Raw genomic sequence first — 24,126 nt, 5'->3', positions numbered from 1 at the left:
AGTTTTATTTGTTAGATTTTCATTTTGCTATTGGTGAAAATTGCTTCTTTGAATACTTTCTCGTACTTTAAGTACTGTCTGGTTTGCATTTTATTTTTTCTTTTTAAAGCCATGTTAAAAATCAAGGTTTTCTGTCATTTTTATTTCCTTACTAGAGCATTAACTTTTCAGGAGAGACCAGAATTATTTTGATTTGGTGACATAACAGAATAATTTAACATGTGCAAACAGATCCTAGATTTTGGTTTTGCAATGTAGCTTTGGAGCTTGCATCAGAATTTAGTTGTTTTGTTTTATTAATTGCTTCTTACCTACATGGTAGAGGACATGTCAAATAAATTTTCCAGTCACAGTGTTTACAGCAGTCTTCTGTGTATTCCCCAGTGATTGTTTCAGGGTCTAATGCAGTAACTCATTAATACACTGACCTATGTGTGTTTATAATATGCACATATAGTACTGCTGCATATATTTATTATGGTGTTAATGTACATCTGTTTGGATTAGACAATTACATCTGAGATTCTGATTTTTTTTTCCACAGTAATAACTGAAAGTATTTTAAACTTAAAGAGAAAGATGCTGGACAGGAGCATAAACTACTTTGCAATGCAGTTCTAGTTATGTTCAGCCTTTCCTTCAGTTATTTTTTTTAGAGTGACCATGAGTTAGATTGTTTCTACATGAATAACTTCCAACAAATTTGTTTATGATGCACTTAGCTAAGCCTAGTGAGTCATGATTGTTTTCTTCATCAGCTCAATTTGAGGTTTCTTCATGTTTAAAACTTGACCTTACACCTGAGTTTCCTAATGTCAAACTTGGGTTTTGCCTTGTTTCTGAAAGTCTGTCAAAGGCTTGGGATAATGTTGATTTTGTTTGATCTAAAATTTGATTTTCTTCTCTTAATTCACTTATGTTGCCTTTGTAAGCATGCGTGTGTAAATACACACATATACATATACATATACACACATACACACATATACATACATATGTATTTTGAAGAGACATTAAATTGCGAAGGTTATGCTTCTAGAGAAAAATACCTAATAAAAGACATATCAATGTTTGTAAGTATGGCAGATACATGTGAAGAATGCTTCTGTTTAAAATTAAACTATACTCAAAAGTTGCAAAAAGTGTAGTCCATATACATTGCCCCTGTTCCCCGCTCAATTTTTAAAGTTCAAAATATCCAGATTTTATAAAGAGTGAAAATGCAAAGAATCTCTCATTCTGTTTAGTTCATCACTTCAAGCCTGTGTCTGGTAAGCCATACAAAGAGCTAATACTAATTAATACTACTACTACTATTAGTAATTAGTAATAATGTTTAAGCTTACTGGAACATTTCTCAAGAGTAGTGGATACAGTTCCGCAACTGGACTTTGCATTTTCTAAAAGGCTTTTTTTTAAAGGCAGTTGAATCTTTTCTTCCTCTATGAACCAGATCATTCCCATTGTAAGGTCAGTTGAGTTATTTGCTCACAGAATGAGGCAACAGCCTCCCAAATAAACAGCACATACAGTATTTTCTAGCGTATATAGCACTGTTGTTCATGACAAGTTTCAGCACAGATATCTAGGGAGATGGTCAAACAACTGAAATACTAATTGCAGTTTATGAAAGGATTTATATGATGGTCATTTTTTTCAGGACTTATTTGCCTTGGATGTGGAACCCTATCGGTATAGTGGTGTTAACATGACTGGATTCAGAATTCTAAATACGGAAAATACCCAGGTGTCATCAATCATTGAAAAGTGGTCTATGGAGCGATTGCAGGCACCTCCTAAACCTGATTCAGGTTTGCTGGATGGATTTATGACGGTATGAGTATCAAATTTTGGTTCCTTTTTTGTATATGCTTGTGAAGCTAAAAAACCTTTAGCTTCTCATTCCTGTCACTAAATTTGCTTAGGAGCATGAGACCAAATCTGACTCTGATTATTAGTCAGAAGATAGCTGTGGTGTTTGTGTCAGTATTCTAGACTAAAAACATTTTAACTTTATTTCAAAATTGTGTATGCTGTATTTTTTGTCCAAATGATAATGCTACAGTGTTATAAGCTTATGATTCATCTGGACTGTATTTCTCTACTTTGTTGGTGAAAATGCTGTGTGGAACCATGTCAAAGCCCTACAAAAAACAAGATAAATTACATTGTCTCTTTCCTTAATTTTTGTCTCTTATTCACTTAGATGCCTCTTTTATAATGTTCCCTATTTTGTTTCTGCATAATTAATTTTTTGATATTTTATGAATATTATTAAAAAACTCCATCTTGTTGTCCTTTCCAGTTCATATGCTTTGACATAAACTAATCATGGGTCTTGAGTTTATTGAAGTCTTTTTCTGAGTTTCTGGAAGTCTTCCCCTGTCACCTTTCCATTGCTGTTATTCCCTGGTTTCCCTCACAATCACTTACATGGAAATAGACTTTCCATTTTGGATTTTCAGCTCAATAGTTTGAATTAAATCTAAATTTATAAAGTTTTCAGGAAGGGATTTATTTTAAATCATGTCCTATATTAGGACCCCTTTAATTTTAAAATTTGTTGAAAGAATCTAATTTTCTCCTTTGTTTGGTCTAGAGGTGATTTGTAACATCTTCGCTGACAGAGTTCCAAAGCCCTTTAGCTTTTTTTTTAATAAAACTTTTCATATTCCGTCTGAAAAATACCAAATTCTGTTGCTTGAAGATTCATATACAGTTTTCTAGATTGTGTTAGATGAGCCACATAACATAGACAGTCTTATGAAAAATTTTTTCTTTTGATGAAATTTAAAGATTTTTATAGGCAGTAGATACTAGATGGCAATCAATACATAGTATAAGAAGTTAACTTCCTTTTTGTCTTGTTTTCAGAAAATGGTCCCTTTTAGAAAAAATATTTTTTCTTCCATTTACTTTTTATATACGTAGTGTATTGGATATGCTATTTAGGAAAATATTTTAAAATTTAGTTTAATTTATTTAATAGTTCTGTTTTACTGCACTTTAAAGTATTATAAGATGGGATCTGTAAGGTTATGCTGTTCATTTCTCTAATAACTCCAAATAAGCAAACGGAACCTAAATAATTTTAGAAATGTTTAAAAGATGCATGCAGTTCACAGATAACTGCTCTTTATTATTGTAAGTTGTTGCTCTATGCTTCCTTGTTTGTATTAACATTTTCATTCTTTGATTTTTATCTTTTTTTAATTTAAAGTTTTTGACAGTACCTCTCATTGTAGTTGTATATTTTATGTATCGATCCAAGAACTGCAAATCTTTGGATAAAAAGTTAACAAAATCAGTAGCAGTAATTACATTATCAGAACATCTGTTCGTGGGCAATAAATTCATAGAATAATATAGATTGGAAGAGGCTTCTGTGGGCCAGTCACATGTCCATTTTATTATTATTGTAAAATAAAATGTGAGAAAAATATTCTGCATTCTATTCTGGATCCTTAAAAGTAATCTTTGCACTTCTGAGTGGTTTCTGTAGTTATCACAAGAACCAAGTATTCATATAGACTGGGATTAATATTTTATGGTGATTATTTATGGGGATTAAGCACCTAAATGTACTTTGGTAATCTGGGTTTTAGATCCCTGAGATATACAGATAGAGTTTAAAGAATATTTAAAGGCTTTGTAATCTTGACAAGTGTTAGATGCTTAAATAGCTCTTATAATCTGGCCCTTAGATACAGAAGAGACATTCACAGGTCTTTAGACTTAAGTTTTAAAAGAAATTTCTTTTCAACGCATAAAAGCAAGTTATGTCATGATACCATTGCACAAAGTTCTTCCTGTACTCAGTGGAAAGAAATAAGTCATTTTATTGACATACTCTCAGTAGATTTGTTAGGTTTGTTAATTTTGACTTCCATTTCACTGTACTTCATATGCATTTAAGTAAGTAACGCACTTGGGAATTAAAAATGTTGCACAGATATTAATTACTATTATGAAATACTCTAACTGATACGGGCTGAACTGGGAAAGTTGGTTTTTTTTCCACATATACCAGGAAACAGTGAATGTAACAATACTGGTTGGTAATGACTATAGTTTATGCAGAACAATATTAGCATAAAACCTCCTTCATGGCAGTGCATTTAGCTAGAGCCAGCTAATTGAATGCCGTTTAACCAGGTGGGAGCATTTCAAACTCTAGAGAAGCTGCCAAATAAAAAACTAAGGATTGTATTTTTTGAGGCAGTCAAAGACGTCAGTCAAGGCTGGTAGGTTTCCAGTGGGGTAAACCAAGAGTTCTGGATCACAAAGTTTTTAAGCTCTGGTGGTGGTTTGTGTCATGCTCTTCTTTCTCTGCCTTCCCACTATATGCAGACCAACTTCGCCATCATGTCAGAGTTAGAACTGTTCATTTCACTCTGATGTTGCATTGCCTGGTTTAAGACTAGTTGATTCCCCAGTCTTAAAGCTGGTCTTTAGTTGTTTTCTGCTGTCATATATAACTTTTTAGTTAGGGTGAAATATTCTCATAATTACCTGACCTTTAGTATCCCAACACGGTAACAAGTGGGTATAAAATTTCATCTTGTTTCTTTGAAAGATTCCAAGTCAAATTTCCAAGTATGGTTCCTATTGACTTCAGTTAGGGCAGTTCTTGTTTGTAGGCTGCTCTTCAGGAAGGGTGGGAAGGATGATTCTTTAGCACACCTGAGAAGATTACTGACAACCAGTAAATTATTCAGCATATTTCACTCTCCTTTCAGGGTTTCTGAACTTTATTTGTATGGGCTTTGGGAAAACAAATTTAAATTATATAATGAATGCTACTATATTTAATCATTCCATTGTTTAATAAATGATGACTTATTTGTATAACAAAGAAGTGAAACCCATTCTGTGATACAGGATATTAACAGCAACCCAACTGGCTTTTGTTCGTTCTGTGACTCAGGAAGATCCTGTGAATCTTCCAGTATCTTTGGTTTTGGACATACATGTGTGTAAGAGTATATGCAGAGTTTTCTTTGTACAGAGTTCTTGTGATAAAAGGTTTGCTTGTAGAAATATTTATAGGAATCAAATAGATGTGATTTCTAGTAAAGTCTTAATTAATTGGTGATTTTTAAATAAAGCTGTGTGAATATACTTTTAATATGGTACATAGAAGTTCTGAGGAAGGGTCAATGTTCTACTTTTAATAAAAGGCTTTTATCATGACTCATATGTCTTAACAGATTCCATTTATACTTTGAGGGTTCTTTCATATTTCTTTATGTGTTCAAGGAAAATCAAAGTGGTGCTTATCCTCTTAATGTATCAATTACAATCTCTATATGTTGCTCTCTGTCTTTCTCTGTCTCTCTGTCTGTCTCATACACACACATGCGCGCACACACTTGCATGCACAAATGCATGCACATGCATGGTATGGCTTATGAAATCAGTTCCTGAAAAGGTTGTGTAGGATGGTCATATAAAAACAGCGATCAGAGCATACTAAATAATAAAATTTAGTATGCTCTGATCTCTGTTTTTATATGACCATCCTGTATTCTTACTAAATGGAAAGAAAGAACTATGTATTGTATTTAAATTGAAGCATAACATGTAGCTGGCACAAGTGAGAGTAGTTATTTCGTCTAATAAAAGTACAGGAATATTTACTGATAATTCTGTCACAGGTAATAAGCTGTGCCTTTAGAAAATACCATTATAAGAAAAGTCAAGGAACAATCTATTGCAATACTTCATCTTTCTTACTAGTAAATTAACTGTATCTAAGGTTTCTAAATCTTTTTCTTGTTGTCTCCTTGTTTCTTTTTTTTTCCTTATTACCATTGGGTGAATAAATCCCAATGAAATAATGAACGAAATCTTTGCCCAGATTAAATCCAAAGTGTTTTTTTTATTCAGACTAGTATAAATTTTGTAATGAAATTTCACTTGTTTCTGCATTTCCTGATACAATTCAGCAATACGTAAAATGCCTTTTTCCTTTGGCTTCTTAGGTGTTTCCAAATAAAATCCCGAATGGCTCTCATCTGTAAAGTCTGTCACAGCCTAGTTGCTAGTTGTCCATCCATTCACACATTTCCCTTTCTATTTCTTACCATTTGCTCAATGATTAGCACCACTAAATTCATTTGTTAGCAGTTCAAAATGCACATTTGTAAAGTTAGACTGTGAGAAGGGTGGATACTTAGCTGTTGAACTTGCTTCATCTGAGAAGCTTAAATATACTGAACATTAGGGTAAAAAGCAACAAGTCCTGGTCTGATCACTTACCTGACTGGATGATCAATGATTTGTTTTTGGCTTAATCATACACTAAATGAGATTTTTTTTTCTTTTTTTTACTCTAGGTACTAGAAAGTTTTAATTGAGTTGCTTAGACATGTGCTACAGGGCTGTAGAAGCTGGTGCATAAAAATAAAGAAATCGGTGGGATCATTCAAATCAAAAAGAGTTGAAACACTGAAAGTTTTTGAGGTTAGCTCCAAACTAAATATTTGGAGTTGTATGTCACCAAAATCTGTATATGCACACCTGTGGTTTTACTCATATTGTTTGTCTGAAAGTATTTCTATGCTGCAGATTGCAATACAGAATTAGAGATGCTGAAACTAGTCTGAAATGATCCTTGTGTTATTATTGCTAGACTACTTCTAAACTAAATTGAGGGTCTTTATACAATTCCCTGATATGTGATATATGAATTACTGTTACTTTTCTCTAACTTTAAACTAAATTCTGAATTTGAAAGCAGTTGCAACCTAATATTACTTGAGCAAAATGTCTTGACATTAAAAAAATCTATTTTTCAACTGGAATAAGGTTTCTTCTTGAGGAAATTAATTCATAATGTAAGCTAAAAAAGTCAGAACCAAATATCAAAATATTTAATTATGTAACTTTAGCTTTTAGTTCATAAGAAGTCTAATTCAAAGTTTAGTGCATAAATTTTTTTTACAAGAGTTCATCCTGATGTGGCCTGGGTCAAAAAATTGAATTTGGATTTTCCTGTAAGATGGGAAAACTGAGTAGTAATGATTGCTGAGTATTTTATTAAATTATAACACTATCATATTAATCTATCCTGTATTAACAGAAACATAGTAATACTGTAAAACAGAGAAGTAATGCTTAGATTAATTTCATGAAACTTGACTTTGGTGTACTTGACACTCAGAAAGGGAAAAGCAATATAAATGTAGTCTTACATTTATATATACAGGCATACCTTGGAGATATTGCGGGTTTGGTTCCAGACCACCGCAATAAAGCAAATATTGCAATAAAGTGAGTCACATGAATTTTTTGGTTTCCTAGTGCATATAAAAATTATGCTTACACGATACTGTAGTCTGTTAAGTGTGCAATAGCATTATGCCTGAAAAAACAATGTACATACTTTAATTAAAAAATACTTTATTGCTAAAAAATGCTAACCATCTTCTGAGCCTTCAGCAAGTCATAATCTTTTTTGCTGATGGAGGGTCTTGCCTTGATGTTGATGGCTGCTGGCCGATCAGGGTGGTGGTTGCTGAAGGTTGGGGTGGCTGTGGCAATTTCTTAAAATAAAACAGCAGTGAGGTTTGCCGCGTCCATTGACTCTTCCTTTCATGAAGGATTTCTCTGTAGCATGCGATGCTGTTTGATAACATTCTACCCATAATAGAGCTTCTTTCAAAATTGGAGTCAGTCCTCTCAAACCCTGCCGCTGCTTTATCAGCTAAGTTTATGTAATATTCTAAATCCTTTGTTGTCATTTCAACAATGTTCACAGCATCTTCACCAGGAGTAGATTCCATCTCAAGAAACCACTTTCTTTGCTCATCCATAAGAAGCAACTCCTCATCCATTAAAGTTTTCTCATGAGATTGCAGCAATTTGGTCACATCTTCAGACTCCACTTTGAATTCTAGTTCTCTTGCTGTCAGCCTGTCCTTTGAAGCTTTGAAGCCAGGCATTGACTTCTCCTCTCTAGCTTTGAAACTCCTAGATGGTGTCTTCTTCCAATATAAGATAATGTTTAGTGTTCCAATATGAGAAGATGTTTCATCTACATTGAAAATCTGTTTTTTAATGTAGCCACCTTCATCAGTTATCTTAGCTAGATCTTCTGGTTATCTTGCTGCAGCTTCTACATCAGCACTTGCTGCTTCACCTGGCACTTTTACGTTATGGAAATGGCTTCTTTCCTTAAACCTCATGAACCAACCTCTGCTAGCTTCAGACTTTTCTTCTGCAGCTTCTTCACCTATCTCAGCCTTCACAGAATTGAAGAGAGTTAGGGCCTTGCCCTGGATTAGGCTTTGGTTTAAGGGAATGTTGTGGCTGGTTTGATCTCCTATCCAGACCACTAAAACTTTCTCCATATCAGGCTGTTTCGCTTTCTTATCATTCGTGTGTGCCCTGGAGTAGCACTTCGAATTTCCTTCAAGACCTTTTCCTTTGCATTCACAACTTGGCTCACTGTTTGGCACAAGACGCCAAGCTTTCGGCCTCTCTCAGCTTTTGACATGCCTTCCTCACTAAGCTTCATTGTTTCTAGCTTTGGATTTCAAGTGAGAGCCGTGTGACTCTTCCTTCTACTTGAACACTTAGAGGCCATTGTAGGGTTATTAATTGGCCTAATTTCAATACTGTTGTGTCTCAGGGAATAGGGAGGCCCGAGGGGACGGAGAAAGACGGGGGAACGGCCGGTTGGTGGAGCAGCCAGAACACACGCAATATTTATTGATTAAGTTCACCATCTTATATGGGAGCGGTTTGTGGTGCTGCAAAACAATTACAATAGTAACATCAAAGATCACTGATACAGTTCACCATAACAGATATGCTAATAATGAAAAAGTTTGAAATATTGCGAGAATTACCAAAATGTGACACAGAGACACAAACTGAGCACATGCCGTTGGAAAAATGGCGCTGATAGACTTGCTCAATGCAGGGTTGCCACAAACCTTCAATTTGTAAAAAATGCAGTATCCGCGAAGTGCAATAAAGCGAAGCGCAATAAAAGAAGGTATGCCTGTAATGACAATCATGATTCAGACCAAGCAATGTATATCATGAATTGAGTCGTATTGGTTCATAATTCTTCTACTATACAACTATTAATTTTCCACAGTGTTCTGTGCCTCAAGTCAGAACTTAGCATGCATAATTAAGATGACCTAACAAGCAGTGCTGCTTCATTAACATAAACTTTTCCTTGGTAATTGCTTTTGCTTATCGTCTGATTCAGCTATCTGCTTTCATCTTATGTGGAAATGAGTGTATTTTTTTCTATTCTGAGTATTAATTCCATTCTTTAATATTCACTTCAGTAGCACGATATGGCAGGTGCAGTGAAGCACTGTGGTGCTTGGAGAATGCTATACCTAAGGTCAACATTAAAGTGTTTCCTCAGAAAATCACAGCTTGGATCTAATATGTTTTGTAGGTTGCTGAGCAGAATGGAGCGTGATTTAGTCCTATGAATACAAAATATGTCCATATTTCCTTTTCTACTCTTATTTCTTATGTTTATTTCTTACTTATTTTTAATTTCTCCTTTCTTTTCTGGATATAGTGTGTTTTTTCAAGCTTAGATCCTCTCCACAACGAAACATGATATTTCTCAGCATGTGGAAAGTAGTTGTAATAAAATTTAGAGTGCAATATAATACTCAAGGCAAGAATATAGAGATTTGTTGCATGACCAGGATAGGTTTATGGTATATTTTTGTGTGTGATTTTCATCTGATTCACAAAAAGAGAGAAGATGTTTTATGAATAAAGATACGTATTTTTTAAAAGCTGGGGTATTGCCTTCCTCAGATAATGAGAATAGATCCATGGAGATTTTCTGTGAATACATAACTGTGAAAAGACACGATAATCATCAGAAAAAATTTTTACTACCTTTACACATTCTGCGCAATAGAAAGAATATACACTACATCCTATCCACAGAGTTGTCTGGAAAATTCATTTTGAAACTTGCCATTTTGACAGTTAAATAACAATGCTGAAGTTATAATTACTTTGGAATTTGAGTATGGAAATGAAAGAAAGAATAATGTTGGATTTGTAAGTGTGTAGGCAGTTTCCCCCAAATAGTTCTTCGTATTTGCACACCCACAGACCTGGTGGATACATTCATGTATTCAGTACATATATTCATGGTTTCTTCTTTGTTTTCCGTGATCATAAGAAAGCTTCCACTGACTGGCTTTTCAACATCCAGGTTCTGTGACTCTAAGGTGAACTATAGTTTATGTGAATTTTCATCTTCTTACCTTTGTGGTCATGAATGTTAGTTTAATATTCTCAGAAGATTTATTGAATCCAATGATAAGACAAAGAACTTTTAGAGGAAAGAATGGTGTATTTTCAGTTACATTAAATTGTTTCATTTGAAAAAATCATATAATGAGTCTGACCAATGTGTGAAAGCCAAGTTAAATGGCCAGCTGTAATCAGGGAAAGAGCCTGATATCATCAGAACCCTTCAGCTTACTTTTTGATAAAGCTTTTTGAATCGTGTTAAACTAATTTGATTAAGCTAATACAATTGAAAAATGTACTATTTTTCCCTTCTAGACAAAATTGGAAGAGATTAATAGGGTGAGGGAAAACTTTGCAACCATGGCACTTGTAGTTCAAGAGCCATCTGGAACTCAAAAGAAAAAGATAAAAAAAAAAAATCCAATTCTTTGTCATGATATCTCTAAGGCTTACTGAAGCTTTTTGTGAAAATGAAAAATACCTTCTATATCAGAGAATTGGATGTGACTGATATTGAGGCCACTCTTTTATTGCCCTGAAGGACAAATATATATTTTCCAGGTTTAATAGTGTACTGCTAAAGAAATTAGCACAAAGAGTTGAATCTAGGTGTCTCCAATCCATTTTAATTAAGGTTTGAGTGGGCTGCGTGATTCAAGAAGAAGCATGAATAAAAAAATCTAGCAAAGATAAAGGAAGAGATTAGTTTTTATTCTAACAATTTTAAAAGTAAACTCCCAATAACTGACTCATGAAATCTGGGAGATGCAAAACTGGAAATGTACACTACTAGTAATAATAGTACATATCTAGTTTTTTTTTCTCTAATTTTTTTTCTCTAATTCTCAGCAATTGTACTAACTGATACAGATACTGAGGTTATTATACCTCGTACACATTCTGCACTGTGTGGCAGAAAATTCTATTAAGATTCAATTTTGTTTTCCTTCAGGCAAGTAGACTTTTACAGTTGCCTGGGGGCAAACAGAATAAATTTATTGCAACCCTGATATTTTTAAGCTTATTGAATTAGCGCATTAATGAATTTTAGGTGCTCATCTAGAAGTGTTAACAGAATGCACGGCTGCTTTGTTTTCTGATAATTCCTTAGAGTATGTTTTGATTTTTTTTAAATAGTAAAATTATTTTATACATGTTTACATTTATGATTTGAAATGGCAATCTCTTTAATTTAGGAATGAAGTTATTTTATGGAAGATAAAAAGGGCTTTGAATTTGTTGATTAATGTGTTACTAATTAGTCATTTAGTTCTGTTAACAGCAAAAGGATATTTGTGAAACTGTGATTTCTTATCTAACAACTGAGAAACAACAGTTATATTTCAAGTAGATAGTTAAATAACTCAGTAACTAGTAGCATGCACTGTAACTGGACTGAAGGATTTGATGAGAAATGGGTGTTCTTAGGGTTCCTGAGGGTGAAAAGATTCATAAAAATAAAAAGAAATACTCATTACAGAAGTAGAGCCTCGGTTTCTGATTTAGAGCTTCAAAGAGGATAGTTTGTTATATAGACAGCTTTATAATTATCCCTTTGGCAAAAGGAATTTTCTGGATCTGCTGATGAGATGTGTTTAGTAAAACAGTGTAGCAGCAAATGTGTACTTCAAAGGAAGTACTAAACAATTACTTATTACTGCATTACAAGCTAGGAATCTCCCCCAGGCACAGTTAACTTCACAAGTTTAAGGAATATGCAAGATTTCATGCTGTAAGATGTTTTAGAAATGATATGTCAGCTATTCTGAGAATTAATTGCATTACCAAATATTTGACTCCTGCATCTAGTTTGTCTCTTTCTTGGTATTTAGGAGACAAGATCTTTCAGAACCTTGCAATCCTGTCCTGAAGAAAACATATGCCCAAGTGTTATACACATTTAACAGTAATAAATTGCAGCTTCTTTCCTATGGTATACTTCAGAGAGTACTTCCAAATGTGGTTTGTGGATGTATGCAGATATTTACAAATACAGTAGGATTAATTTGGATTTATATGATTCTTTCATGTTTGAGCTGTTCTGCTAGATCTTGCAAAGTAATAGATAGAGCTCTTAGCGTGACAGTAAGTAGGGAAATGGCAGAAGTTGCACAACCTGCAAAGCTCATATGCGGTCTGGAAGACTAGCTGGAACATAGCTTGTTTTTTGAAATCGGTGCACCGAGTGAAGTGCCTTTACTCAGGGACTGTACTATTGTACAGTTTCTGCAGATGTATCTGCATCTTATAAAATTTAAAGTCTGAGGACTGTAACCCAATAAACTATGGCCACATCAAAGAAGAAAGTTTTCTTGAGATACATTCTGAAATTTAATGTAATGATTTATTTATACCCTGTATTTACTGTAATTTTTCTGGAAAAGTGAAAAAAATGCAAGATTACTTTTATTCTGTTCCTTTCCTGTTTGGTAAAAGAATTATGTCTTTAGGAGCAGTGTAATCAATTAAAGCTGGCAATTAGCAGACTTAATTGCAGGAATGAACAACCCTAGCAGTCCTCATGGCTATAGCTGTAGGATGTGGAATGGTGACAGTGGTGTCATGCTAGGTTAAGTACTGGTGCAAATCACTCAATTTGTGGAGAGAGCCAAAGTTTAGCCCTTTTCACATGCTCACCAGCTTCACAATGGCACTGCCAAATATTTAGGGCTGAATTGTACTCAGCTTAATAGTGAGGTTTAAAAATATATTGTGGGTAGAATCCTGGTCCTATGGAAATCAATATATGTTTTTAATTTGACCAACGTTTAGTTTGCTATGTGCATGCCTATCTTAGATATGTTAACGTAGCTGAACTGAAGAGTTGGTTTATTATTTTTGATGGAGTATTAAATACTGTTTATTGTAATGGAAGAAGGAGTGAAAATCATATGTAAATATTTCTCTGAATCTTCAGGTGGTTAATTTGGGCATAGTTTGGTAAGCTGTAATTGTCTTCATTCATTATATGCTTCTAACCTGTGAAAAACAAGAATGTGTTTTTTTTCTTTGTTTTTGTTACTAATTAATGCTCACTAATTACTAGACCAGAGGACATAGTTGGTAGAAACAAACAGAAAAAGATTTATAGGGAGAAGTAATACCTTTTATTAGACAAATCTATATATATCTGAAAAAAAAAATGGAAAAACATTCAGGCATACTCCTCTTCAGGTCTTCAGTAAAGAGGATGGTAAACCCAAAAACTTGTTTTTCTGCTTAGCCCACTACAGCTACAACACACTATTTCTAATTTTAAATGGACTCATGTAGTACATGTAGACTTCACTGGGACTTTCACTCAGATAAGATACATAGTTATTGCTTAAAATCATCTTGCTAAGGGATGACTCTATTTCCTTTTCAGAACATCATGGGCTCTATTTTAGTGTCTTTCCAGATACTTCAGGGTATTGTGCCTGGCCTCCAGCTGCCACTCCAGAACAGCACAGGTCTCCCGTAGGATCCCACTGTCATATCTACCCACCTGTAGATGCCTTGGGTATCTGTGTGTGTTTCAAATGGTGCTAGATGCCTGTATTTAGTCAGCTGAGTCGAGACTGTTACTAGAATTGTGACAGTGAATATATTTCCCTTTTAAACAGTCTAATGGGTATGCAGTGGTCACAAGCACACGTACAGATCCATTAAACAACGCTGAGGAAAATACAAACATCAACCTGAATCTGTGCCTGGATACCTTCATGTCAGGCTGGAAACAAAATTAGCATGCTTTCATTATTCTGTATTTTCTTCGTGAACCTGAGACCTCTGCTATCCTAAGCCACATTCAGCACATGAAATAAGTGGAGAGAATAAAATACTAAATGCAAGAGAGAATGAACTATCATGATACTGTGGAATTGAGACTTCAGATATTAAACTTTATACTCTTCAGATTCCCTCTTCGCAAGGCTTGAGTGTATATATATAGTATGTATACAGCAGAGATAAGTGCCATCCTATTTCAGATAATGAGAGGCTATGTAATGTCATGAAAATAAGTATTTACCTTTTTAAATTCCTCATTTTAATGCTGTAGAATAATTTATTCAATCATAGTGGTAAAATACTGTTGGAAAAATATTATTTTGTAAAGAAAATTCTGTGCATGTAATTTCTCTTAGTATAGTTTATAAAAACAAAATCCCATTACCCTTTATCTATTTTTATCATGTGTAACAATGGTTATACATTCTTTTTCTTTATTGAGCTATTGACAGAGGCTTCATTTCTACAAAGTTTTCAATGTGCTTTTTGGCTACAAAGCTTGTCAGTAATGCTGTTGAAGTCAACTGGACTACTGTGGCACTTAATGTGAAGTACATACTTTGTGCAAATGTGTCTTCAAAGGTCACTCATACAAAAAATATAGTTTTATGTAAATTATTTTGTACACTCCTTTGCACTCTTGTTTTGGGTTAAGATTGCGGAATTTTAAGGTATTTCTGATCACGGGAGCAATCCCTTTTTAGCCTCTTCATGGTAAAAGACATTTCAGAAAATAACATTTTACATATAGTATATTTCTGCTGATATGATTGTGCTGATGTGTATTGTTTACAGAAAACATAAACAGCATCCTCTCACCCACAAAAGGTTTTATTTGACACACATGGGTTCCCTACAAACTGTTTATGCTTGGAATTATTGTGATTCTGCAGAATGCAAATGTTATGCATGACAAAATGCCTAAGTCTTCAGTGTTAATATATTACACTGTTGAGTCTTAAATTATACTTGAAAATTAATGGTAAATAGTAAATAAAGTTAGATTTAGGCTATTTTGGATTTTATAACTTTCCATTTACTTAAAGTATTATAAGATAATTATTCTGATGTAATTCCAAAGTTAAAATCAGGATGTTGTTAAAATCCAAATAAAAATAACTCTTTAGCAGAAGGAATATTCTTGTCTGCCAGATTACTGTAAAGAATTTTTTTTTTTTGATTATTCATCTCTAAGCTGAAAAACTTCTGTTCTTGTCACAATACTCATCATTTTTGTCATAGTCCCTTCGTGTTCCACACAGCGTGATTTGTATTTCATACTAACATGAATGCTAGAACTAGGAGATCTTCCTATGCAGGTAGTTTTGCAATAGTGTCTATCTAGAATTGAAGCCAAAGAACACCAAACTAGCAGCTACAGGGCTGCTGACCCATTTTTTTCACAAAGTTGCCTGTGTAATGTAAAAGGAGGTGTCCACAAAACTTTGCTGTGAATGTGTTTTCTTGGACTGTCCCGAGGTCCTTGTGGAAAACTGACATACCTAGACACTTTCTGGTCAGTGGTGGATTTGATATTACTTTTCAAGTTGGTTGTGTAATGTTGTTCTTTATTTTCCAGAAATGTGTTGGGTATTAATGGTTTGTTATCTAATGACTGGCAGTGGTGCAGATAAGCGGCTGAAGTATGGAAGTATATACTGGCAGGGAGAATTAACTTGGCCATTTTCATATTTAAAAACTTTAAAGCCTACTATACACATATATATACACCAACACAATGTGTATAAAATTATATAGAAACCAATCTAGTAATGATCTACTACAAAAGAAAGTTCTGTAGCATATTTTTTTCCTCTATCAAATTTATCAGTTGACACTGACCATTAAATTTATTGGTTAACATAGTCTTGAATTAAAAAATGTGGTTTTTTGCCTTTAATAAACTATAACTCAAGAAAGCACAATTCAGTGGAACATACCTCTTTGATCTTCACAACTTCTGTGTTTCCTACAAATATTTCTGCTCTGCTTTTTCTTTGAAGATATCTTTCATTATTAAATTCTCCTTTTTAAAAAATAAAGAAAGGGACATCAAGCACAGAGGAGAATCCACTATTGATTGAAAAATTTGTTTTCAACTTTTGTTTAAATCTGGAAATGTAAATACTTGGCCTATCACTGTCTCCTAGGGGCATTGTCATGCATGTAAGGTCCTCAGCCTGTAATTCACTCTGTGTTCATGAATCTCAAACTGAAATTTATATTCACAAAAGGAGAGGTTTCTGTCTTAGACTGCAAGATTTATTGCAACATCTGGGAGGAATTAGAAAGTCGTCTTTGTTCTTTGACACAGTCAGTCATGTCTTTGCATCTTCGTGCAAAGCAAAGACGTGCTTAATGACTTTTTGTTAGTAAATGCTTAGATTTGCCACACTTTTGCAATCCTCAAGAAAAATAGCAATACAAACCTTTTCTTATTATTGAATATTCCTCTACTGATGATAATCCAAGTAGGGTTTTATATCTTCATTTGTTGGATTTAGTCTTGAGATGATGTGCTAGATGAAAAACCTAAATATAAAGAGCAAATAAATATACCTGTTGTTGAAATTTATGGCAAGTTGTATCATAGAGTATTGTCTATCCTTTTATCATTGAATATATTTGGGTTGTTTTGATTTTACTATTCCAGATTTGGCATGTATATTGAATAAATACTTGTCTCAGATAATGGTGATCTATGAGAAACAGACACCAGTAATGTTAGGAAATTGCCTTTAAATAATTAAAGGGGCTTAGAATGTGAAGAATCTGTCTTTAAATAAAAAGTAAGTAATAAGGCATAGCTGTGTCATGTAAAACAATTTTTTATTGTGTTGTAAAATGTGAAACACTAAAAAGAAGTGTATAGATACAGAAGTTTAGCCTGAGCATAATTTATTTTTCCTGAACTTTATTAGTAGAAAATTGGAGAGTTTTGTTTCCCTTTTCATCATTACTTGCAGTTCTCTGAAGCAAAGATCACATTTCTTTCAAAAAAAGCTATGAGTCTTAGAGACTCAGGATGATGCTTGAGTAAAATCATGTTGGTAATGTAAGTTCAGACCAGTTAGGTTCCCGGAGTAAAGATTACAAGCACAGGTTTTCAAATTTTTACATATATCAATATTTGCCTTTTCATTTTTATTTTTTTTTCTTGTGGATGCTCGCATACGTTCCTTTTACTTTTGGTCAGAATTGGTTCTGAATGGGAAACAGAATGGCCTTGGGAATCAAAATGCTTACATATCTATATGAAGTTTTGCTAATGCTTCTGGTTAGAATTAGAATGTCAGGGACCTATATTGATTTACAACTAAGATCAAGGGAGAAAGTCAATCTGTATAGCAGTGGGAGGTAAAGCAGTATCGGGAGAGAATCTTTACTATTTGAACACCAGGTATCATAGTTGTTACAGAAAAGTACTTGTACTTAAGGGCTTTTCTGGGCATATTAATCAGTAGCAACTGGCCAACCAAATTTAACATGAGATTTACTGAGGATTTCCTCCTAAATAGTGAGTTGTTCCCTGAGAAGATACATTCCTATCTCTTCATTTGCAGACAGGTGTTCAACCTTCTGGAACTTCAGAAAAGTACTGTTCTCTTTGTATTTAGTAAGTTGTGATAATTTTGAAAAGTAGTGCTCAGTTAAACTTCCTTAATATGGCATAGCACCCTCAAAAATGGGTTCTTAGTATGATATGTAGGAATGGGTTTGGGACTTTTTTGTTTTTCTGTTGCTCCAAGTTGTGTTTTCTATGACTTGTCTGGTGGGAAGTAGTAGCTTACAATGAACAATAAAGGATGCAGTTACTTTATTCTAGCGATAATAGAGGGTTGAACAAAATACTTTGGTCCCAAACAGAAGATTGAAGCATTTCAAATGTTACATTTGGAGGCATAAACAGAACATATACAGTACCCTCATTGGACCAATACAGGAAAGATATTGATAAACTGGAGCAAGTTCAGCAGAGGGCCATCAAGATGGTCGGGGCTGGAGCTGGTCCTTTGAAGAGAGGCTGAGAGAACTGGGCTTGTTCAGCCTGGGGAAGAGAAGGCTTTGTGGGACCTAACAGCAGTCCCCCCAGTGCCTTCAGGGAGATTTTCAAGAAGATGGAACCAAACTCTTCACAGCAGTTCATGGCATGAGGATAAGAAACTGTCAAAAATTGAAAGAAGGGAGGTTTGGCTGGATATAAGGAGAAACTTTTTCAAAATGAGGACAGTAAAGCAGTGGAACAGGTTGCCTAGAGAGCTTATGCAGTCTCCATGCTTGGAGGTTTTTTCTAGACCTGACTGGATAAAGTCCCAAGCAACCTGATCTGACCTCAGAGCTGACTGTGCTTTGAGCAGAGGTTTGATTAGAGATGTCTCAAGGTCTCTTCCAACTCGAATTATCCTGTGATCTTATAATCTTTAATGTATACAAAACAACAACTTGTGGCTGTCCTCTGAGAGATTTATCTCTGGTAGCTTTGTAGGGCAGTATTTTCCAAACTCAGGATCGGTGCATCCCTATGAATAAGAAGTCAAGCAAAGGAAGTAGGAGACCTGCATGGATGAGCAAGGAGCTCCTGGCAAAACTCAGACAGAAGGAGGAAGTATACAGAATGTAGAAGAAGGGACAGGCCACTTGGGAGGAATATAGGAACATTGTCAGAGTATGCAGGGATGCGACGAGGAAAGCCAAGGCCCATTTGGAATTAAATCTGGCAAGAGATGTCAAGGACAACAGGAAGGGCTTCTTCAAATATATCAGTAGCAGAAGGAAGACTAGGGAAAATGTGGGCCCTTTGCTGAATGGGGTGAGTGCCCTGGTGACAAAGGATGCAGAGAAGGCAGAGTTACTGAATGCCTTCTTTGCTTCAGTCTTTACTGCGCAGGCCAGCCCTCAGGAACCCCTGACCTTGGAGGCAAGAGAGAAAGTCTGGAGAAAGGAAGGCTTTCCCTTGCTCGAGGAGGATTGGGTTAGAGATCATTTAAGCAAACTTGACACCCACAAATCCATGGGCCCTGATGGGATGCACCCATGAGTGCTGAGGGAGCTGGCAGACATTATTGCTAAGCCACTCTCCATCATCTTTGAAAGGTCATGGAGAACAGGAGAGGTGCCTGAAGACTGGAAGAAAGCCAGTGTCACCCCAGTCTTTAAAAAGGGCAAGACAGAGGATCTGGGAAACTATAGGCCAGTCAGCCTCACCTGCATCCCTGGAAAAGTGATGGAGCAGCTTATCCTGGAGGCCATCTCCAAGCATGTGGAGGACAAGAAGGTGATCAGGAGTAGTCAGCATGGCTTCACCAAGGGGAAATCATGCTTAACCAATCTGGTAGCCTTCTATGATGGAATGACTGGCTGGGTAGGTGAGGGGAGAGCAGTGGATGCTCCCATAACATCCTCATAGACAAGCTCAGGAAGTGTGGGCTAGATGAGTGGACAGTGAGGTGGATTGAGAACTGGCTGAATGGCAGAGCTCAGAGAGTTGTGATCAGTGGTGCAGAGTCTAGCTGGAGGCCTGTAGCTAGTGGGGTCCCCCAGTTTTAATTGAGTTTTTGCAAATAGAGACCCACACAAAACTTTTATTTTATTGTTCTTTGACTTTTGAATGATAGGCTTACAGTTCTAATCTGTCTTTCCTATGGCTTTAAGAAGATATTTATATCTGTAATGAGTCATGTTATTTTGGTGTTCTAATTTGGATTGGTGACTACATATACCTAGCTGAGTCTTTTGGTAAACGAACCAAAAAGGTAGTGACAATATGTTCACATAACAGAAACTTTAAGTAAGTAAGATTTATTAATTTGTCCCTAAAACACAAGAATATTATTTGTTTCAAGGTCTGTCCAAGAATGTCAGTTATCAGTGCTGTCTGAATTTTTTAAGCAATGTGTTCTGTTCTAATTGTTGTGGACTCTTGCAGATATTCACCACCTAAGGAACTGCTGGAGAACTAATCCAGTCAGATAGAATTTGAGTAGTAAAATTAACAACCACATCAGAAACTATAGTACCCAACAATACTTCCCTCTTGATGCCATTTAGTAAAAACTCTCATTCTTTATCTAGCCAAACCAACCTATGCATATTTTGCAGAGACCCAACAAAACCATCTCCTTTCATGTTGCACTCTGTAAACACAATGAGTTTAAATCCTTGCCAGAGATGGAGGGATAGGAAGAATGTTCTACTGTCTGTTTTTTTTAAACTCTTTAAAAATAGTAGACAAAGCTCCAGGTCATTTCTTTTGATAAGATCCTAACTGTGTAAAGTTCTGAAAATGTGTATGAGGTTTCATAGCTTTTTCCAGATTAGCTAGCAGCTGCAGCTGCTGAAGCTAGTAAGCCAAGTTTCCATGGGCCAATTTGTTGTGATGTTATGCTTTCAACATGTCTTTCCCCATTATCAGTACAACAGCAAGAAGCCAAGGGTTGTTTAAAAAAACAAAACTAAAACAACTATACTTTGGTGTTAGTTAGAGAATACTTATGACCTAGAGGTCTCTAACGATTAAGATTATATTGTTTACCTGTACCTGTTTATGATTTATTGCAGCGGAATTATGACCCATGGGAAGACAGACTAGGGAGAAAATCTTTTTCTGAGTAAGTATGAGGCATCAAGTAGGCTAAGATTAAATACGGAGACCTTCAACAGCGAGTAATGGAACAACATTAAGTCTTTTGAGTTCGCTGGGCAGTTAGATGCACTAATGGAGGCACCATGCTGGGAAAGCATAGATTTTAGCTGGAAATTTTAATGGGGAGGTGATCACACATTATGATATGAATAGCTATGCTAAACACATGGAAATTTTTTGCCAGAAAATGAGAAGATTAAGGGTCTCTCTACCACATTATGGCTCGCTGGAGGAATGTAATAGTAGTGAAGTAAAATCTGAAAAGAGATGATCTTTCATTTAATAGTCCATTGACTTTCCTCCTAGAGCCATCCCCTCCACTGTGATGGCGATGTTCTTTATTTTCATTTCACAATCAAACTCAAGCTGTTTTGGTATGACTTGGAGTGGTATTTTTTTGTTGCTTTCAGAAAAAGTTTAATTCAATACAGTCTTATGCTTTTCAATTCAGGTTTAGTTACTGATTTCAGTTGCAGTTGCAGTACACTAGAGTGTATCAGAATAGGTGTTGCATAATACATTAAAATGTTGTATTGAATTTTGCTATCCATAAGTGTCAACCTGTCTTCAGTATAAATTCAAATACCTTCTGGTATCCATTTTTGTCTCCAAATATTTAATATCTCCTGGATAGGTCTGCTCATCTCACATACTTTTTTGGTTGTTAGTTATTAAGTTTTTAGAAGGATAAATACATTTCTTTAGTTCTGACACCTGGTAAAAATGATTAAAGTATAGTATCTGCAGATACATTGTTTCCAAAAATGAAAAAAAAATCTGATTAAGAGGTTTATCCTCCTCTTTCTGCTGATTTTTCTGGCTGGACAATAGCTTTCACTATTTTTTTCTCTTGAGGTATATCTATCATAGCAAATGCCCAAAGGATGTTGCCGTACTTCTCTAAAAACTGCTATTCTGAAAACGTTTTCCTGTGTTGTTCACCAAAAGATGTTTGGAAGGAAGGACATATAAATATTCTGTATCTATCAAGCAATACAGAAAAGCAGATGTTGCTTAGAGTGACTGAAGTAGGTGATCTCTATTCACTATATGCCATGCTAAACTTGATAGCCTATTTTCTTTACAAAACCTACCCATAAGTCATTAACTGAAATTTTATTGTAAAATCAGAAGGATTTTCCCAGATTTGCAATGCAGGGAACATCATGGCTAAGAATATATAGTTTTCAGAAATATGCGTAGAGAGGGAAAGTTTATATCGAGCAGTGGACGTTGTCTACCTCGACTTCAGCAAGGCTTTTGACACTGTCTCCCATAACATCCTCATAGGGAAGCTCAGGAAGTGTGGGTTAGATGAGTGGACAGTGAGGTGGATTGAGAACTGGCTGAATGGCAGAGCTCAGAGAGTTGTGATCAGCGGTACAGAGTCTAGTTGGAGGCCTGTAGCTAGTGGTGTCCCCCAGGGGTCAATAGTGCGTCCAATCTTGTTCAACTTCTTCATCAATGACCTGGATGAAGGGACAGAGTGCACTCAGCAAGTTTGCTGATGGTACAAAACTAGGAGTAGTGGCTGATACACCAGAGGGCTGTGCTGCCATTCAGAAGGACCTCGACAGGTTGGAGAGATGGGCAGAGGGGAACTCATGAAGTTCAATAAAGAGAAGTACAAAGTTCTACCCCTGGAGAGGAATAACTCCAGGCACCAGTACAGGTTGGGGGCTGACCTGCTGGAAAGCAGCTCTGTGGAGAAGGACCTGGGAGTGCTGGTGGACAACAAGTTGACCATGAGGCAGCAATGTGCCCTTGTGGCCAAGAAGGCCAATGGTATCCTGGGGTGCAGTAGGAAGAGTGTTGCCAGCAGGTGGAGGGAGGTGATTCTCCCCCTCTACTCAGCCCTGGTGAGGCCACATCTGGAGTGCTGTGTCCAGTTCTGGGCTCCCCAGTACAAGAGGCATGTGGCACTACTGGAGCAAGTCCAGCGAAGGGCTACTAAGATGATGAGGGGACTGGAGCATCTCTCTTATGAGGAAAGGCTGAGAGAGCTGGGCCTGTTTAGCCTGCAGAAGAGAAGACCGAGAGGGGACCTTATCCATGTGGATAAGTATCTTAAGGGAGGTAAAGAGGATGAGGCCAGACTCTTTTCTGTGGTGCCCAGTGATAGGATGAGAGGCAATGGGCACAAACTGAAACACAGGCAGTTCCATCTGAAGATGAGGAAAAACTTCATTCCTGTGAGGCTGACTGAGCCCTGGAAGAGGTTGTGGAGTCTCCTTTCTTGGTGATATTCACAGACTGTCTGGACACAGTCCTAGGCAACGCACTGTAGGTGACCCTGCTTGAGGAGGGAGGTTGTACTAGATGATCTGCAGAGGTCCCTTCCAACCTCAACCACTCTGTGATTCTGTGATATCAAAAACAACAACAAACCCTAGTGATGCTTTATTACAAGCATGAATCCATGTTTCAGTTGTCTTAAATCCTCAGGTGAGAAACACATCTTTCCAAAAATCAAACATTCATAGATATACTAAATGAAAAAGTAGAATAAAACTGTTATACATATATAATACATTCCATGAAAACATTTGAGCCTAAAGGATTGTAAAGTATGAGGTACTTTCAGAAATATGAGGTGTATATCCTCTTCTCATTCATTCATTCATTCATTATGTGGACCAAGCAATTTCAGTTCTGGTACCTTGGAGTGCCAGGTAGGTTTCCTTCTGTTGCCTGCAGATCTGTAAACTAGGCCAGCGAGTGCAAGAAGTAGTAGGCACTCAGCTCTTTCTTTTTGTCTGTGAATTGCTCACTAGAGCAAATCTAGTGCAGAATATAGGACTATATTTTACAATAAGAGAAGGAATAGCTGCACGTCCCTTTTGTTTTCCAGTGCTTCAGTGGGAATGCTTATCTGTCTTGGGCTTGTAAACCTATAGAAATAACAATCTCCTTTAAAATCTCTGTTTTTTTTCTCCTATTTCTCCATAGGCCAATATTCAAGGCTAGTTTTAAGCAATATTTTCTTTAAAAAATTACAATTTGAATACTGGGAATATTTTGTTGAGGAAAATCATCTGTGCTGAGCTAAGTAATCTCTGTGTGGCTCTCTCACACTGTTAATTCAATGATTTTTGAAGCACTAGAGGTAGCAGAGATGAACTCTTTTCACAAAGAAATATATACAGTAGGCAATGACATATGATTAGAAGTAGATCTTCAGTTACATTGCTGGTGATTCAATGACCACACTCATAGCTCTTGGTTGTTTTGAAAGCTTGTAATTTTACTTTGGAGAAGTGGAAATAATTTGGAGGTAGCTGACTGGCAGATAAATTATTTGTATGTTTATCTTATAAATGTAAGCAATGTGCAAAGAAATAAAATAATTTGTACTTAAATGAGCATAAAGTAACATTCATTCAGGGAACTCTAATGGGCTTCAATTAGATACCCGTCAGTTTGGATCAAGGATGCAGAGCTGCAAGTTATGTTTTCTGAAT

General features: G+C 35.8%; 1 protein-coding gene across 1 annotated transcript in view; it reads left to right on the top strand.

Annotated features, from left to right (window-relative positions):
• The window catches only part of GRIK2 (glutamate ionotropic receptor kainate type subunit 2), a 429,339-nt gene that overhangs the window by 167,482 nt on the left and 237,731 nt on the right, over positions 1-24,126 (top strand). The window contains exon 6 of the mRNA XM_013948819.2: positions 1,661-1,834. Within this exon, the coding sequence (XP_013804273.1) occupies positions 1,661-1,834 (174 nt within the window). The remainder of the gene's footprint in view (positions 1-1,660; positions 1,835-24,126) is intronic.

Source organism: Apteryx mantelli, chromosome 3, assembly GCF_036417845.1.
Source record: "Apteryx mantelli isolate bAptMan1 chromosome 3, bAptMan1.hap1, whole genome shotgun sequence".
In the NCBI taxonomy this organism is placed as follows: domain Eukaryota; kingdom Metazoa; phylum Chordata; class Aves; order Apterygiformes; family Apterygidae; genus Apteryx; species Apteryx mantelli.
This window is presented reverse-complemented; position numbering and strand designations above follow the sequence as displayed.